General features: G+C 37.2%; 1 protein-coding gene across 7 annotated transcripts; it reads left to right on the forward strand.

Annotated features, from left to right (window-relative positions):
- The first annotated feature begins 15,254 nt into the window (after window positions 1–15,254).
- Window positions 15,255–18,560, forward strand: LOC106295881 (homeobox protein HAT3.1). Of its 7 annotated transcripts, XM_013731876.1 has the most exons (10): window positions 15,279–15,388; window positions 15,469–15,564; window positions 15,671–16,267; window positions 16,347–16,512; window positions 16,597–16,720; window positions 16,805–16,917; window positions 16,995–17,522; window positions 17,605–17,862; window positions 17,939–18,028; window positions 18,121–18,560. In XM_013731876.1, exons 3-10 carry the CDS (start codon window positions 15,690–15,692, stop codon window positions 18,325–18,327), a joined length of 2,064 nt encoding a protein of 687 aa, XP_013587330.1. In that variant the 5' UTR covers window positions 15,279–15,388; window positions 15,469–15,564; window positions 15,671–15,689; the 3' UTR covers window positions 18,328–18,560. The 7 variants fall into 7 exon arrangements, with proteins under 7 accessions (XP_013587331.1, XP_013587328.1, XP_013587327.1 ...); XM_013731877.1 differs by lacking the exon at window positions 15,469–15,564 and having other exon boundaries at window positions 15,255–15,388; XM_013731874.1 differs by having other exon boundaries at window positions 15,277–15,568.
- The last annotated feature ends 543 nt before the right edge of the window (window positions 18,561–19,103 follow it).

The raw sequence follows: 19,103 nt of genomic DNA on the forward strand, positions 1-19,103 counted from the left end.
TGCATGTTTTAGGTAACATTTTAATGATGCACGTTTTTAAAAATCTCCATTATTAAAATTATGCACGTAAGGATAACTCATGAGTTTTTTTGGTTGATTAAATGACATTATGTCCAAATTTATTTAAGGATATTTCATTACGGTAACTGAAAAAAAACAAACAATAAAATAGGAAGTTTAAATTCATTTAAGCATATTTTATTAATGTAACTGAAAAGATAAGTAATAAATTAGGCAGTTTTATTCGTTTTAGGATATTTCATTAATGCAATTGAAAAAGATAAGAAAAAAAATAGGTAGTTTAATTAACGAAGTAAGAACATTTTTAAATGAGTACTTCCTTTTTAATAATATAGATATAGGGGATAGGACTTCTAGTCATGCATCCACTCAACGCTAGAACTCCACCTCGGTCCTAAGTTAACTACAGCTGAACCGATCGATGGTACCAGTACAGTATGGTTCACTTCTGAAGGATGCATATATTCTTAACCAAAAAAATACACTAATAAACTATTGATACAATCTCAATGTTTGTATGATTAAACGTTATAACTTGGTTGTCTAAGAATCAATACAGATGTCATAGTATATATTTGTATTCGTTTCAACTTTTTAGCATATGTTTATTTTCCATAGTGCAACTTGTTGTATAGAAATATTGTTTTTTTTTTGTCAAGAATAGAAATATTGTTTATGTATAAATTTTCATTAGCTGTAAGAGTAAATATATGTATAACTAATTAAAATTAATAAATGAATGATAATAAACGTGTAATAATGCTTGAATCTAATAAAGATGTTTTAATATGTTTCTAGTACTCCCTCCGTTTCATATTAAGTGTCGTTTTAGAGAATTTTTTTCGTTATAAAATAAGTGTCGTTTTCGATTTTCAATGCAAAATTTATTAATTTTATACAAAATTTATTTTTCTAATGGTTGAAATATGGTTAGATGTATAGATAATAGTGTTTTTTTTATAGGAAATGTATAAAATTAATTGTTTTCTTAATCCGTGTGCCGAAACTTAAAACAACACTTATAATGAAACATAGGGAGTAGTATTTTTGGGACATGGTAGTACTTACTTTCATTGGAGCTCGATTTATAGTAGAAACAACTTCTATGTACATATACGTAAGTAGGTAGACCTAAGTGAAGATCTGGTGGATGGACGGGTTTTTCCGGTCAAGCTAGTTCACTGTCAGGATTAGTTGGATTCTTATGTGCTACCAGTTGATCTATGTTAAGGGTGGTTTTTGTAAAAGAGGCTGAATTCATATCCTTCACCTAGTTAAGCAAAAAAATTTATACTCAACTTTCTCTTTCATCAATTTTTTTTCTTGACTCACTTTTTTCTCTCATCATTTTTTTTTCGATTCAACTTTTTCTCATCATTTTTTCTCGAGCTTTAAACTATATCGAGTTATAATTTGACGTCTGGTCGGCGCATGAGACCTTCTTTCTCTCCTTTTCGCTTTTGCTTCTACGTATGTCATCTTTCTTATTTGATATGGTTACATCTAGAGTCTGAATTGTTGCGCCGTGGGAAACCACTCGTGAAGAGACCTACGTTGGTGATGACACTAGTTCTCTGATTTCTCAGCGAGGAATGGTGGAGTTTGCACTTGTTTTGAGTCGGCTTTTTGGCTTATGAGGAATATGTTTTCTGGTTGTCTTCCTCTTTAATTTCACTGTGTGTGGGACGATGAGGTTTAGTGTGCGGATCGAGGGTTACGCTAACCTAGATTTGTTGCCATGTTTCGTCTGTGAGGGTCAGAGTTCGTACGTTTTGCGTTGTCGTGGAGCTCCATTCTCTTTTTTCTCTCACTTTCAAGTGAGCTTCGGTCGATATTTCTCCAACGGAGATGTGTCAAGAGCTGCCTGATGCAAGCATGGTGGTATGGTGGTTCTGCTCGTGGCATATTAGGGTTTGGCGAGTAGTTGGACGGTAGTCGTCTATGCCACCCGATGCTTGTCTTCTGCTTCTCTCATTTTGAATCTCTTCTTCCGACTTTCTCTTTTATGGTCCTTGGGTTTGGTGGCAGCCTTCTTCCAATATTTTTTTCTAGAGTTTGTAGGTCACCTTCCTCCACCTGACCCCGAGTTATGTTTTGCAAGTCGCAACTTAGGCTTTTTGATTCTTAAAGACTGCGAATGTTAAAGCTGTGGTTGATTCTTACAGGTTTTCTATGATTAGTGTCATCATTCGGTATAATGCATATCTTAGTGCCGAAATTTGGTCACTTGATATTTCATTGGTAATGTTGTTAGACTATAACTGTACAGGTGGTGTCGTCAATTCCACTTATTACATTTGCTTTCCTCGCAGAGATTAGTGGTTTGATTTTTACCTCTTTTTCGATTGGTGTTTTAACGATGATGAAAATTAATTTTTTTATCAAAGTTCATCGGGTTCTTAAAACGACATGGGAAGTCCCCGACATTCAAAGAAATAAGATGAATCTCATCTTCTCGTGATTATTGTTAGACCCAATTTTGGGTAATACCTTAACGGGCCGCGATCAAAGACATGGACCTTAGGGAGCTGAAGCCCATAGCAAATGGTCGAGTTGGAAGACGAGTCGTCGAGGTCGTCGGAGATCGCGGAACAAGAGACGAAGATCTCGGAACCGTTACGCACACCACGAGGTCGACTTACTATAAAGGAAGAAGAAGGGACATGAAGAAGGATAGGTGGAAAACCCTAGAGAGAGCTACACACATACATCGACCTTGTTTTCTCCTCTTCTTAGATCCTTTCCTTTAAAGATTTCACTTGTGTAATTCGATCAAGTTCAACTCATTGTATTCGATCCTATTCATCAATAAAGTCCATTTTTGCCTACTAGAAACTGTTAACATCGTTGTGTTCTAAAGATATCATTGCCTACATCTTTTGTCTTCCCTAGATCAAACTCCCGATCACTATCAAATACTTAGTGTAGATTTTAGGTTCTACATTTTGGCGCCGACTGTGGGAAAGATAACCGAAAAATATCTTTGCTAAGAAACCGATCTATGTTTCCTAAGCGCGACTATGGATCCTAACCAGACCATCGGAACTGCGCCTTCAAAAGTCAACAACATCGATCCTGTCGGGTCTGACCCGGGAACCGGAGTGAAACCAACTGGGTTAACGGGAGCCAATGACGCGACCAAAACAGCCCAGACGCAACGAATCCCTCCAATCGGGACTTCGAGTCAAGATCGATCTCTTCCGATTAACCAGACGTCAATCCCGGAACGAGCTAGAGATCGAGTCTGGAACCGCCCTGGAGACAGACAATTCTCCGATGACCTGACCCAATCTCAATCCAGACCAATTTCGCCGACTCCTCTAGCCCAAACTCGAGGATAACTAACCGAACTTCGAGGAATGATGACGACTCTAATCGACAAAATTCATAGTCAAAAGATGCCAATCAAACCATTGCTAACAGACTGGACCAAGCTGAAAGGGAACTCGTAGAGCATCGAGCTGCAAACATTCGAGAAAGAAATCAAACGCCACTCGATCCGTTAAGAGCGACGTCGAACCCCCAAAGCACCGGACTGTTCGGTACTCCAGAGATCCCAAGCGCTCGATCTGGACGCTACACGAGAGAAAATTCACAATGACCCCCGCTGCAAGGCATGACTCACCGAAGCTTAAGCTACGGTGGATTGGAAGAAATCGACCCTGGGCTCCAACGCCCACGAAGCACTCTGATCCAATTCCAGAACGGATCACGGGAAAGGCATGGGGGAGCCAGGGACACGGATCCCACCACCGAACCATTATATCTCCGAGAATCGAACTCCATCCGCAAAGAGGACCTTCCATCAAGATGGATTCGATAACTTAACGGAACAAGCTCGAAGACACGATCTTCGCGGTCCCGTCAATATCAACCCCTAAAGGGAAGACTTAGGGATCTCGAGCAAAACTGGGACGTTTCAGAATTATATCGAAAGGAACGACGCCGAGCCCAAAAGGATACATGCGATCGTGCATATGGCATTGAGCTATGCCCCCGATATCGACATGGTCATCGATGAAACGAGAAAGACTCCATTCACAAACATAATTGCCAGCGTAAGGCTGCATCACGTCGGGAAACTGAAATTCCCCGAATACGCCGGAAACACAGACCCGAAGGTCCATGTACGAGCCTTCCATTTAGCAATATCAAGAGCACACTTCACCGACGACGAAAAAGAAGCAGGTTACTGCCGCTTCTTCGCCGAGAACCTCACCGGGGCCGCCCTCGAGTGGTTCGCAGGACTAGAAGAAAATTCAATCGACAATTTCACCTAGTTGGTATCAACGTTCCTCAAACAGTACTTAGTCTTCATAGAGACAAGAGTTACCGAAGCAGATATCTGCAATCTCAAACAAGCGCCTTTCGAGCCATTAAGAGCATACATAAACAAATTCTGAGAAATCAAGGCCAAGATCTCACATCCAAACGAGGTCGTTGCAATCGCGGCATTAAAGAATGGCGTCTGGTTCTCATCCAAATTCAGGGAAGAATTGACAGTACGAGCACCTATCTCGTTGGATGACGCCCTACACCTAGCCTCTTATTTCGCCACCCACGAGGAGGAGGTCGTAGCCTTGAAAGAACAGTATAGCGCGGACAAGAACAACGTAACCAAAAATCCTGCTACTCCTAAAGAGCCAACCACCAACGGGCAACATTCCTATGCAATAAATAATTCACCGCAAAAGTCTTCAACATACGACCTCAGCAAATACTGCGCCTTCCATGATCGCAACGACCACTCGACCGAAAAATGTCGAGCCGCACTTCATAATCAAAACGAAAATAAGAAAACCACTGAAGAAACCAGAGAAGAAGAAGAAGAGCCAATGACTCCGAAATCCAACCGAAAGGCCAAAGTCCCAACAAACAAAGAGGCAGGGAGATCGAGCAGAAATCACTGAGCTCTCCACCCCCAGCTCCGAAGAAAAGAGTCGACATGATTTCGTGGGGGCCAAATAACAACGCAACCGACAAAATCAAGAGCCAGACCGAAGGGAAAATTCGTTTTGAGATCACAATAGCAATCCACACATTGGAAAACACCGATGAAGCCACTCCCCCTCCCAGCGTCACTCAGTACAACCCAGACACAGAGTCACCTCGCGGAAAAATCCCCAACTTCAAACGAAAGAACAAAATGACCAAAATTCGTGAGCTATTAGAAAAAACCGATCGCCCTACAGATTCAGAAAAAAGACAGAATACAGACCCTTAATCGCAATCTGTTAGGGGGAAGAAACACTACCAACCACCACTGACTAAGCGATGGAATCTCCCGGCCCACTACAAAGGCAAAAAACGAATCGACTTCATTTACGGAGGCTCAAAGTTCTGCAATTCAGTCAACTCGATCAAAGCGTACCAATGAAGAGCCGAAAACAGCGTAGGAATAAAAGAGCCCCTATCAGGTCCCGATTGTAAATCACCTTCGACGAAAACGAGACCACAAATCTTGATAAACCACACGACGATGCTCTCGTAATACGACTCGACGTCGGCGGCTGTGAACTATCTCGAGTAATGACCGACACCGGAAACTCGGCCGATGTCCTCTTCTACGACGCGTTCAAAAGAATGGGATTCACCAAAACACTCCTAATCGGATTCGCAGGAGAGACCACTTATTCCCTCGGGTCAATCGAACTCACGGTAACCGCTAGAGAAATTAGTAAAATCGTAGAATTCATCGTGATAGACCGTCAAGCCCCGTTCAACGCAATCCTTGGGAGGCCTTGGCTATATAGCATGAAGGCAGTTCCTTCAACATATCACCAATGCTTGAAATTTCCAACCCCGAAAGGAGTCGAGACTATCAGAGGAAGTTAGAAGAGCTCCTAAACATGCTACCTCTCAAGCTTCAAAGACATCGAGCAACGCCCCTAGCCGAGCGGCCAAAACCAACAACAAACGTACCAATGTACATGAACCACCAACCAACAGACCCTGTCTCAGGGAAAATAATCGAACTACGTCATGACTTGATCCCTCGTTGGGGGTACGTAGGCAACTCACAACACGAGTCCAGTCACCCTCCAACTACAAAAGCTCGAAGTAAGCATACCACAGCACCTGGGAAACAACGACGCGACAATACTAAAACAGTATTCTTTTCATAAATCTTTAATAAAACAAAACCCAACATCTTAATAAATACAATTCTTTGATTTCGCAGCTCGAGCATATCAGACTCTCTATATCTACAAATCGCAAAACCATTACAGTTGACCAAAAACCAAGACCTTGATCAAGTCTTCGGTTGCGGCCAACTCCGCCAACAAGCACGACAAAGTTAGATAACAAAATCGTTTGTTACTCCAAAACAGTCGATAAAAGTTTCCACATCATATCGACTCACGGCCCCAAAAGATCGGCCTCGCATAAACTCAAAAATAACAGCCAAATAAATCGGGACTCACGATCCACTCTTTATTAATAAATAATAAATAAAGCAACAAAACCTAAAAGGAAAAACAGAAACAAAAAACCCCTAAAGCTACTCTTCGATGCCGAATTCGCCATCCTCGAACTGACCACCCAAGCACTTCGTCACGTCATCCGCACCATTCGCCGCAGAAAAGTCCCTAGCAAAGAAATCTTCTGGCAGATCCTCCGAAACTTGAGGCAAATTAAGCTTCCCAACGGAAAAATTCGAAACCGCCATCACATCGAGTTCAGACCCGAGCTCAACCTCCTTCGTTCGAAGTCGCAACAACTCGTCCAAGGCCAAAAGATTGTGGTTCATGATCTCCTTCAAGAGATCTATATTTGCATAACCTCCCTAAGACGAGCCTCACAATCAGTCGCGGCCTTCTTCTTCTCCCACTTTTCCTTCAGAGACACCAACACGTCCAAGTAGCTGTCCGCCAGAGCCTGTTTTAGCGTCATAAGTTGCGCGACGAAGGTCGTCAGAGAACTTATTAGCAGAAGATTCAACCTTCACTTCCAAAAAGGAAACTTGCTCGAGGGCCGATTTCCTCTCATTACTCACAACTCGCAGACGAGCTTTGAGTGAATCAGCCTGATTCCCTAATTTCTCAGCAGCGGCCAGTTGAGTAGCATTTGCACGCTCCCGATCATGAGCCATCTTCAAACCAAGCTTTAGCTCTCGAACGACTTTCTTTATCTCGTAAAGCTCGTTAGAGCGCGGGACATCTTGCATGCGCTTTTCCAAATTCGCCGTGAACTCGTTGTTAGCCTCCATAGCCTGGAATGTAGCAAATCAGCATAGACAAAATAAACCAAAGATTCAACAAGGACCGAGTGTCAAAAAGACGACCTTAGCATGAGCCACATCCATTTTTACATAAGCCTCGCGTTCCGTCATATTTCGCAAAGAAGGAAGCGGACATCTAGCAGGTTTGAAGTGCTTCACCAAGTGAACAACACTGTCTGGATCTTCCGTAATAAGGCAATCCTTAGAGTGTGAGAACTGCCAATGAAACGATTTAGCAACAGCCGCTTCACCTGAGACACCGAGACGATGGTCCGAGCCATTCGTCTTTGCCTTCTTCAGGGGGCGGTCACGCCCCTCCGAACCTGTTGGGCTACTCGACTTAACACGAGCAACAAACTTTTCACCCTCGAGGTCCTTGGCCTCTTGGGTTGAAGCCCGCAGAAGTAGGGTCTCCTCACGAAGAACTTCTGTGAGCGCTTCGCTCACGTCTCCTGATCGAATGCGTTCCACATTAGCACTACCAGTTCGAGTTCGCACCCTATCAGAATCGCGGGGGTTTGATCTTCTCGAAGCCATGTTCCGTTGACAAGCAAAAAACAAAATTAGAACGACATACTATCGTAAGTCCCAAAACAAAGCAAAGCTTTATAAGGATCAAGGCTCCGCCGTATCTCAACGCCCCAAACAAAAAAATTCTCGAAGGTTAAAAAAAAAAGATATTCCAAAACATCATGCTTATCCGTTAAGAATATCCAAGATACCACGATCATAGATCGCGAAAAACAAAAGACGTTAAACAAAAAAAAAAAGAAAAGAAAAATTCTAACTAGAAGCTGAATCATCGGGGACAGACGACCCCCCGACCTGATCCGCCGAATCATCTGAGACTTGAGGAAGATCGAGCTCGGAGATCGACCAATCCGGTTCGGCGGTTGAAGTGATGAGATCCTCACAATCTCCTTCCATCTCCTTTAAACGAGCAAGCTCTGCGTCCTCAGAACCCCCAACTAAAGGAGCCCTGTCGGTCCCTTCCGGCATAGCAAAAACAGCTCGAATCCGAGCTTGGTCAAACGTTGACCAGTTCGAACGATCTCTCCAAAGAATACCGATCAGACACGAATCTCATCTGACATCGAGGAGCTTCCAGAAGGAACTGAATCGATCGAAGAAAAATAAAAAGATGAGTCACCAATTCCCCGAAGAGAAGAATCGACACATAGATAAAAGAAAACTAACCGATATTCTCGGCCCAACGCCGAGGAAGCCGAGAGAAGTCGAATTCACCCATAGACGCTCGATCCATCTTGAAAACAAAAAACTGTTCGCGCCACTTCTCATCGCGATAAGGAATGTCTTCGATGACATGGCGACCTAGGCGTGGAGACACGAGGAAGGTACCAGGGTTCTGCTGGTTCCGCTTCACCAGAACGAGCTGTCGAAACTCACTAAGGCCAAAAGAAATACCTTCCTCCCTAGCCTTAACCAAGAAGGCGATAAGATGCCTAAGAAAGTTTGGAAGGATCTGAGTAAGCGATAACCCAAGCTCCGCCAGAATCTCAAGTATTGGCTCCGGGATCGGGAAGATAAGACCACAAGAGTGAAAGAAAGAAAGATAGGCTCCGTAGTGGCCTTCTCGCACGGTTTCGGGAGTCTCATGCGTACCGGCCAAATCAAGAACGACGGTGCGATCGACCCCGTACGCCTTGTAAAGGTCCTCGAGATCATCAGCTTTAGTAGTTGGACGAGGAAAATTGAACGATGAAGACATGTCGAGCTCAACGAACAGAGAATTTCAGAACAAAGGAAAGAGACGAGAAAGAGGAAACAAAATTGAGGCAAAAAAGAAGGTCCTCTACGTATATATAAGCCACCTTAATGGCTCCATCATCGCTTTCAAGAAAAACAATGATGACCTAGTCTACGCCCTAGCGGCGGCTAAGATAGCCATTATCGATTAAAATAATAATAAAAAAGCGTGGCAACAAACGGCTTTTTCAAAAGCCAACATTAAATTGAATTAGAGCGATATCGGTTACCAAGCGACGAGACACGGGTTAAATGATAACCGCCTCTTTTCTTTTCGATCAAATCAAAAGAGACAGGGAGACAAATGTTGGATCCAATTTTGGGTAATACGTTAACGGGCCGCGATCAAAGACGTGAGCCTTAGAGAGCTGAAGCCCATAGCAAATGGTCGAGTTCGAAGACGAGTCGTCGAGGTCGTCGGAGATCGCGGAACAAGAGACGAAGATCTCAGAACCGTTACGAACATCACGATGTCTACTTACTATAAAGGAATAAGAAGGGACATGAAAAGGGATGGGTGGAAAACCCTAGAGAGCTACACACATACATCGATCTTGTTTTCTCCTGCTCTTAGATCCTTTTCTTTACCGATCTCACTTGTGTAATTTGATCTAGTTCAACTTATTGAATTCGATCCTATTCATCAATAAAGTTCATTTTTGCCTACTGGGCACTGTTAACATCGTTGTGTTCTAAAGATATCGTTGTCTACATCTTTTGTCTTCCCTAGATCAAACTTCCGATCACTATCAAATATTTAGTGTAGATTTTAGGTTATACAATTATCATCTACAGTTGCGGATGAGATTTTAGATTTGGATTAGTAGACCGGGACATAGCTGATTTGAGTTAAGCGAAACTATTTTAGAAAATATTCAATTTGAATATTTTTGTTCGAATCGTGGTAATCAGATCTCGGATAGAATTAATATATTTGTAAATGAACTTAAAAGAAGTTTTATAATCAACAATAAATACATACGTAATAACCTGAAGATATTTTAATGTGAAAATTAGTAACGTTTGAAGCGTGAGAATAGAAAGACAAACAGCATGTGAATGTCTTTGAAATTCGTTTTGAATGGTCAAACGAGCGAGCGAAGAAGAGAAAAAAAAAACGCATACGCGTTAACTTTTTCAGTGTGATAGTGGTTACAGCTAAGGTAGGGCTTATTTAAAAAGTATAAAAGTTCTCTTGGTCGATGAAAACCTACTAATGACGCATTTGTGTACTATAAATTCGATGGTAGGGACACTAAGACCCACGTGTAACTCTCTAGTACTTATATTGGTCGTTCTTAATGACGAAGTGGTTGTCCTTGTATAATCAAATAAAGAACCGTTGTTTCTTCCTTTTAGTTCTTTTTAGTTTTCACTTTTCAGTATTACTAATCAAATTCTATCAACCCCAAAACTTTTTAAAATCAAAGTTACAAGAAGAGTGTGAACTCTAGGCATGTTGGTCACCCAAAGGGCCAAACATATAGTGGACTTGTAGATTATGATAACCAACAAGTCAGCAACTAGTTCAAGTTGGCATCCAAACAATTACAAGTAGGTATTCAATTAACTTTCTAGGAGTTAAAAGTCTAGAATCTATCTTTGTATAATATTTAATAGTCTCACATAGGACTGGGCAAAAAACCTGGATCCGAAGAACCGAACCGAATCCGATCCGAAAAAGTAGTACCGAACCCGAACCCGAACCGAAATTGATTAAATATCCGAACGGATTCAAAATTTTTGTATCTAAAGAACCGAAACCGAACCCGACCCGAACCGAAATATCTCGGGTACCCGAATGTAACCGAAATAGATTTATATACCTAAATATATTACTTATTTTTAGATTTAATATATATTAAAAATATCCAAAATATATAAGATACTTTTAAGTTGTCTAAAGTACTTGAAAATATACATAAATAGTCAAAAGTAAATGAATAAAATATATTCAAAACATAAAAATATTTGAAATATATATTGATTTTCTATCCAAATATTCAAAACAAACCAACTTATATGTTAATTTTAGGTATTTGGACATATATTATACAAATTTATATGTAATTTATTATTTTGTTTTATAGATTTTGAGAAATTTTAAGCATATAATGAATATTAAAATTTTAAAATAATTTAAATGGGTTATCCAAACCCGAACCGAACACGCAAAGATCCGAACCGAACCCGAACCAGAATTTATTTATATCCGAATAAGACTGAAATCTTTAAACCCTGAAACCCGAATACATCCGAACCGAACTCGAATAGATTTGAACCGAACCCGAATGAGTACCCGAACGCCTACCCTTAATCTCACTCTCACACAGTATAGAATTATATTTTATGAGCACACAATTCGAACTACTTGAACTAAGATCCAACGAAACAAAAGCGTTTTTTTAAACCAGCTAGCTGAACTACTAAGAGCATCTCCAAAAAGACTCTCTATTATAGAGTTTGCAAAACTCTATATTTGAAGTTTTAAGGTGTTCTTCTCCAAAAGCAAAACTTCAAATTTAACTTAAAAATTATTTGTAATTTACACTATAGTCCTTATATTTGTCATAATTAATATAAATCCATCAAATTTTTATAAATAACTAGCATATATATAAAAATATTATAGTAATATTAATTAATAAAATCGTACACTAAAATATAAAATTATAAATAAAAATACATAGTTAAATATTAAACTACAAGAAAATACCACATTATTACATAAAATTATTTTCTTAATGCTCCATTTTTGGTTACACAAAATTTTGTTTGGACAATATTTTATAAGTTCCGGAGCAAATTTACTAGACTATTAGTGTTGTTGTAATATTTAAATTTGTGTAGTAATTATGTCTCCATATATCTTTTTAAAAATATTTTTATTAAATTTCTTTTGTAATATTCTTGTTGTCTAATTCTACTTAAAATATTATAAATCTTATTTTTTATGTGTTAAATTTCAATTTATAAAAATAATTTTGAAATATTTAAAATACTATGTGATTCTCCCGTGCTCATTCACGGGTATAAATCTTTATAAATATAATATATTACAATTAATTGATATTTAATTTTGGTTTTAAATCAATTTTTAATTTATATGTATAATTTACATTAATAATATTATATTATTTAAATTATACATATGATTTTAGATAAGTTATATCTAGTCGGTTTGGTCGGTTTTTGAGTCAACAATCGATTTATTTATCACATGGATATATTGGATTGCATTTATTTTTCCGAATTCAACTTAAATATTTTATTCTAATATAGCTAATTTTTATTAAATTTATTTGCATTTAGATTGGTTATTTACTTAGATATGTAAATATATTGTTGTAAGAATATGTATAATGTAATATATATATTGTGCTTAGAACTAAATAAAAAAATAAACTGAATTATTTGATTCAAAATTACATAAATGAAAATAACAATAATATTTTGAAGTCTCATGCATATATATAAAACTATATTGTAACAATTAGTTAATACTTTATTTTTATTTATTAATATGTTTTGAGTCATCATGTAATTTATATGTATAAAAATAAATTGGTTCTTATTATAAAATTATATTTTCTTATTGTAGTTAGATCTTTGATTTTTGATATAAGTTGAATTAGTCGAGTCACTCATGTTATGAGTATATTGAGTTATATATTTTTTTTTTCAAATTTAATCTCAATTCTAATTAAGTCAAATCAAATTAATTTAATTTCTCGCATAAATGTGCATGTATTTTCACAATATTTATCAAAATTATATGTTGATTTTTAAAAGATATTATAAAATAAAGAGATTATCAATAGGAAATTACATACATAAGTATAGCTGATAAATTTTTGTAACCTCATGAATGAATATCAATATTTACACTAATTAAAATATTTTATAACTTCTAAATAATTGTATGCCTTAGATTTATAGAAAGTTAAAATGAAATTATTTTAAATAATATTAAAATGAGAATTTAGATTTGCTTGGATATTTTGATTATGGGTATATTAAGTTCCACAAACATAAAGAAAATATAAAATTAAAAATAAACAAAATATTAAGACAACATAATTTTCTTAATAATGATAAAGTATAATATATATATACACCTCATTAAAAGTATATGCTATTTAAAAGGATTTTTTTAATTATTTGATCATAAAATGCTTATCATTAAAAAAATATTTTTAGGTTCTATTTTTAATATCTCTTAAAAATCAACACTAAAATTGTGATTGTTTTTGTGAAATCATATTATATAAGTAAAATATAATTTATGGTGTTTTTTTGTTGTAATTGTAAGATATTATAGTCAGCTAAAGATTATGAAAAAAAACATTTCAATAATAATTATTATAAACTATTTTTAGTCAATTAAACATAAATCGGTTTATGTTATTAGTTATTTTATGTAATCTTCTAAGAAAATATATAGATATAAAGAAAATGTTCCTATTACTTTGGAAATATATTTATATTATATTGTATAAAGTATGTTTTAAAAGTAATAATATTTATTTTTTAATATCAAGATTATCTTTGTGAACTTGTTTTTATGAAATCACATTATATAAAGAAAAGTTTCATCTAAAAAATATAGATATAAAGAAAGTATTTTTATTACTTTGAAAGTATAATTATTTTTTTGTAAAAAATTGTTTTAAACGGAATATTACTATTTTGTGAAATTTCCATTTTATTGAAATCATATTATATATACACATATTTTCGTTTCTAAATTCGTTTTAAAACTTTATAAATATTTATTTTTATTATATATGTTATTTGGAAAAGTAAAATGGAAACTAAAAATATTAATAATAGTTTTAAGTTTAATATTTTTAATTCATTAAGGGTACTTCTGTAAATAACTATTGTTAAGAATTAACATGAACGCGACACATAAGAAACTGATTTCTCAAATAATATTATAGAGATACAAAAGTTTTAAAGATTAAAACGATGAATGAGAAAATACTTAAGAATCATAAATGTGATGTATAATTAATTATAAGGACCAAGATGCAAATAAAAAGATGAAACTTCAAATTTAGAGTTTTGAGTAGTGAAACTTCAAATATGAAGTTTCAGTAATCAAAAATCTAAATTCGAAGTTTTGAATATGAAGTTTCACTACTCGGAACTCTAAATTTGAAATTTTGAAATTTTTTTTTGGAGAGCAAAAAACTCTATATTTGAAGCTATGAAGTTTTTTTTGAGATGCTATAAGCCGCTCTTCTTGAGTAATTAAAGCATCAAATATCTTTGAAACCAGCAAAAAAAAAAATCCAATTAATTTTCACGTAAAACATATGCATGTCTAGAAATACAAGGAGAGATCGAGAGTTGCATGAGTGGCAAGGCAAAGCAGAAAGAGAAGGACGAAGTCCATATCCAAGAAACTTAACAAGAGAATTTATTGGGCATTTTCTCTTGGGTGGTGCATTCTTACAAGAACAAACTAGTAATAGGATTCAGTTATTAGGAATCCTAAGTTACCACCGCCTCAATTTCTCAAACCGAAATGGTTATGTAATTTGTCTAGACGCGACAATCAAATTGGTCGATGATTGCGATTCTTGAAATGAATGCAATCTTCATTCGTCGATATGCTCGATGATGTCTCTGTCTAATCATACTATTCCGTCCTACAGTTTCAGCTACACGACACATAGCTTCATAATTAACAAAGACATTAGCGTTAGCGCCATGAGTCATGACGTCTATTATACCTTTTTAAGTTTTTTTTTTAAACATCTATAACCAGTACTACTGTCTATAACCATTCATTTAAAATTTGTATATACTTAAACGAAATAAGGAACTACCGTCTAGATGCTATATAATGGCCAGAGATCTAATATAAACTTATATATAGCTTTGGTAGCTAGTGTGAAATCAATCAAGCATTATACATTAATTATTAACTATATTGTTAATGTGATTAGCACAGCGGCTGTTAAGTTAATAGTACAAGAAAACAGTCTAAGATTTGTTAGTTTATATGCCTACTAAAATAGTGTTCTGATCCAATGTAATCAAATCTAAATAAATAGGAAAGATCCAAAGATACAGAAATCATAGAAAACAAGAACGAAAACAAGCATATGATACATGTCTAAATAAACGAGTCAAATATATCAGGCCCATTAATAATATAATTCAATATATAGGCCCACTAAGACGAAACACGCACCGTTTGTTCGTCCCCTTACTGGGCAAAAGGCTTCTTTTTTTTAACAACTCATCTCGCTTCTCTTCTTCTTCTTCTTCTTCTTCTTCTTCCACCCAACCAACCAACCACCACCGAGTTTCTTCTGTTTCGCGGTTATTGAAAAAATCACATTTCGCGGGCGAGGGAACAAAAGGGTAAAGTTTTTTCGTTTATTTCAGCGGCTTTACCTCTTATTTTTATTTTCGTGGAAAATTAAGAGCTCGCGGCAACTTAGAATTAGGATTCTTGGAATCGCTTATTGTATCGACTCTCTCCCCTCCCCTCCCATCGCGCATCCGAGAGTTTAATTACGAACCTGCCATCTTTCTTTGTAGGTTTCTTGCGTTTTGCTTAATATATCAATTCAGATCTATGTGAGCTTTTGTTTCACGATTCTGATTTACTTTTTTTTTTTTTTTTCTTTTGCATCTCTGGAGGCAAGTATTTAACATAAACATGGATAGAGCTATTAGAAGGAGAACGACGAGTAGTGGATCTGGTTTGGATCAGACTAATGGAGCAGAGGTAACTCCAACTCCTAACAAAGTACCAGAGGCAGAAAGTCACATGAAACATGAATCGACCAATGATGTAAACGGTAATGTAAAGATAGCCAATGGGGTTTCTGGTGAAGAAGAACAAGAATCAAGAACCCCTGTAACCGTAAAGAAGAGTTCTGGTACTAAATTTACAGGTTCGCATCGTGAACTTGTCCTTGGTCTTCCTTGCCGTGGACAATTTGAGATCAAGCGGAGTTCCAAGAAGCTAGGAGGTGGTGGTGGTGGTGGTAAAAAGAATGTGCTGGCTTCAAGTCACAAGAGAGCTCAGGGATCTAAAGAAGCTGCTTCTGTTCGTTCTAATCCTACGCCTGTAAATGAATCAAAGAAAAGGAAGAATTATATTAATAAAGTAGAAGTTAGAGAAGATGATGAGTACACAAGGATCAAGAAGAAACTTCGGTACTTTCTAAACCGGATCAGCTACGAGCAAAGCCTTATTGATGCTTATTCTTTAGAAGGCTGGAAAGGTTCAAGGTTTGTCTCTTTCTTACCATTTCATTTTTCTCCTTTGTCCTGTGTGAGATTGATATTTGATTATGTGTTCTTTTGTTAGCGCGGAAAAGCTAAGGCCAGAGAAAGAGCTTGACCGAGCTAAGAAGGAGATTCTACGACGCAAAGTTAAAATCAGAGACCTTATTCAGCATCTGGACACACTCTGCGCCGAAGGGAACATTCCAGAGTCTTTATTTAATTCTCATGGAGAGATCTCTAGTGAGGATGTAAGACCAAATATTCACTCTGAAACTCGAGTTCTGTGTCTCTCTAGAAAGTACTTGCTGATAGGAGCAGTTGTTTGATTTCAGATCTTCTGTTCAAAATGTGGTTCGAAGGACGTACATATTGATAACGATATCGTACTATGCGATGGGTTTTGTGACCGAGGCTTTCACCAGTACTGTGTTGAACCACCTTTGCGGAAAGAAGATAGTAATCACTTCTGCCTTACGTACTTGGTATTGTGTTTTTGAGCACTTCTTGCTGGTTCTTATGAATTGTTTGTCTGTTTTGTAGTTCCTCCGGATGATGAGAGCTGGTTATGCCCTGGATGTGCTTGCAAAGATTATAGCTTTGAGTTGCTCAATGATTCTTTGGGGACAAAACTCTCGGTCAGCGACAGTTGGGAGGTATATTAGACAATGTTTTTAAATGTTAAAAAGAAGTATAAACTTTAATAAGACACCTGACTTGATGCTTTGTGTAGAAAGTATTTCCTGAGGCAGCAGCAGCGATGGCTGGTGGTGGAGGTTCAAATCTGGACTGTGATCTTCCTTCAGATGATTCTGAGGATGAAGAGTACGATCCGGAGGGTTTGAATGATAATGAAGGTGATGAAGATGGCAGTGATGAGTCTGAGAACGAAGATGGGAGTTCGGATGAATCTGCATCTGCATCTGAGGAAATGATTGGATCATTTAAAGATGCAAAAGATATAATGAACCTTCCGTCTGATGATTCTGAGGATGATGACTATGATCCTGATGCTCCAGCTCGTGATGAAGATAAAATGCAAGAAAGTTCAAATTCAGACGATTCAGACTCTGATGATGTGGAAGCTAACTCAAAAGGAGATGAGTCTGATCAGCAAGATGAAGTTACGCCACATGGGAAGCTAGGCAGAAAAAAATCTAAGCTCCCAGATGTTTCCATCTCAGAGTCAGATGCTGGGATTGGTGAAGATGTTCCGGGGAGGAGGAAGGTTGAAAGGCTGGACTACAAAAAGCTCTATGATGTGAGTGTTCTATCACATTTTATATAATTAATCTTCTACTTGGTTTTTCAGAACCCTATGCTGATGTATCTTATATGTGCAGGAGGAATATGAGAACGTTCCTACGTCATCAAGTGATGATGAGGATTGGGATAAAATTGCGGGAAAAGAAGATTTCGAGTCAGCAGATGAAGGGGACACTGTACCTCTGGAACAGCCTTCCATAGAAGAAGATCAGAAACCGAAAAGAGAAAATAAAAAGGTTACTTTGAAAGCGCCACAAGAAGCACCCAGAGAAGATGGTTGTTCTGGCAAACAAAGCAGCTCTGCATCATCTAAACAGACAAATCCCAAAACTCAGGTAAACAAAGTATAGTTGTCTTTATGCTGAGGCATTATGAGAAAGATTCCGGTTTAAAGTTTCCTCTTTTATGCAGAGATTATTTGAGTCTTTTCATGAGAATAGATATCCAGACATTAGCACAAGGGAGAACTTAGCCAAAGAGCTACAGATGACAGTTAAACAAGTAAAGAGTTACCCCCTTGTAAATGGTTTCTTTCTCTCTCGTTTTTAGTTGATTTCATTTCAGCTTATAAGCTGTGTTTATGTATTGTATAGGTTAATAACTGGTTTAGGAATACGCGTTTTTCAACAAGCAAAACAATGTCTTCAAAGGAAGATGTTGAGAAGTTAAGAACATGCAAGGAACGTGACGGTGAGACATCTGTTGCTGGAAGTAGCAAACAAACCGAACCAGTCACAGAGAATAAGAGTGGAGCATCGGAGTCAACTAGTAGTGGATCAAGAAAAAGAAGGAGAAGGTAGACTTAGAGATTCTTAATCATGAAGGGTTTTAGTTAACTTGTCGATTATGAAGACTTCGAAGTTGTAGCATTGCAAGAATCAGTGATGCTAAAGTGAAAAAGTTGAGGCAACATAAAGATATATTTGGTCAGATGAAAAATTGGATATGTTTGGTTCATTTTGATTTGTATGTCATGAATTTATGATTATGAAATTTTTTGTTTATGGTAAGATCTGAAAGAATGATTTGTGAAAATGTGTTGTATATTTTTTATTGCTTATACCACTATATATAGTGGTTCATACAAGGTATATAGTGATTCATATAAGATGGAGTCAAAGGGAGAATTGATTACAAAGATACTCTACATAGTGGCATGATCAAACTCATAAAGACATAAGGTTGAATAGGTCTTCCATGTGGCTGGATGTAAACCCCCAATGGACTCTAGTCTTGAACTTGTATGGTCTAGATTATGGACCATCCACTTCATGATGTATAACACTCTCCCTTGGATGCCATAACCATATAGGGTTTGTAACATGTTAATGTTGCCTCATTAAAACCTCTCCCAGAAAACCTAAAACCCAATGTGGTAAAATGGGAAACCAGAGAAAGGAAAAAGAGTACAACACATATTACTCCCCCTGATTTGGACATCACTAAAGGTCTCTTGAGTCTACGCGTGCTAATCTTGTTGCGTGAACTTCCTGAATGTGCAAGAGGGCAATGATTTGGTGAAGAGGTCGGCTGGGTTTTCACTAGACCGGATCTGAAGGACGTTGACCTCTCCAGC

This window comes from Brassica oleracea, chromosome C5 (genome assembly GCF_000695525.1).
Source record: "Brassica oleracea var. oleracea cultivar TO1000 chromosome C5, BOL, whole genome shotgun sequence".
NCBI lineage: Eukaryota > Viridiplantae > Streptophyta > Magnoliopsida > Brassicales > Brassicaceae > Brassica > Brassica oleracea.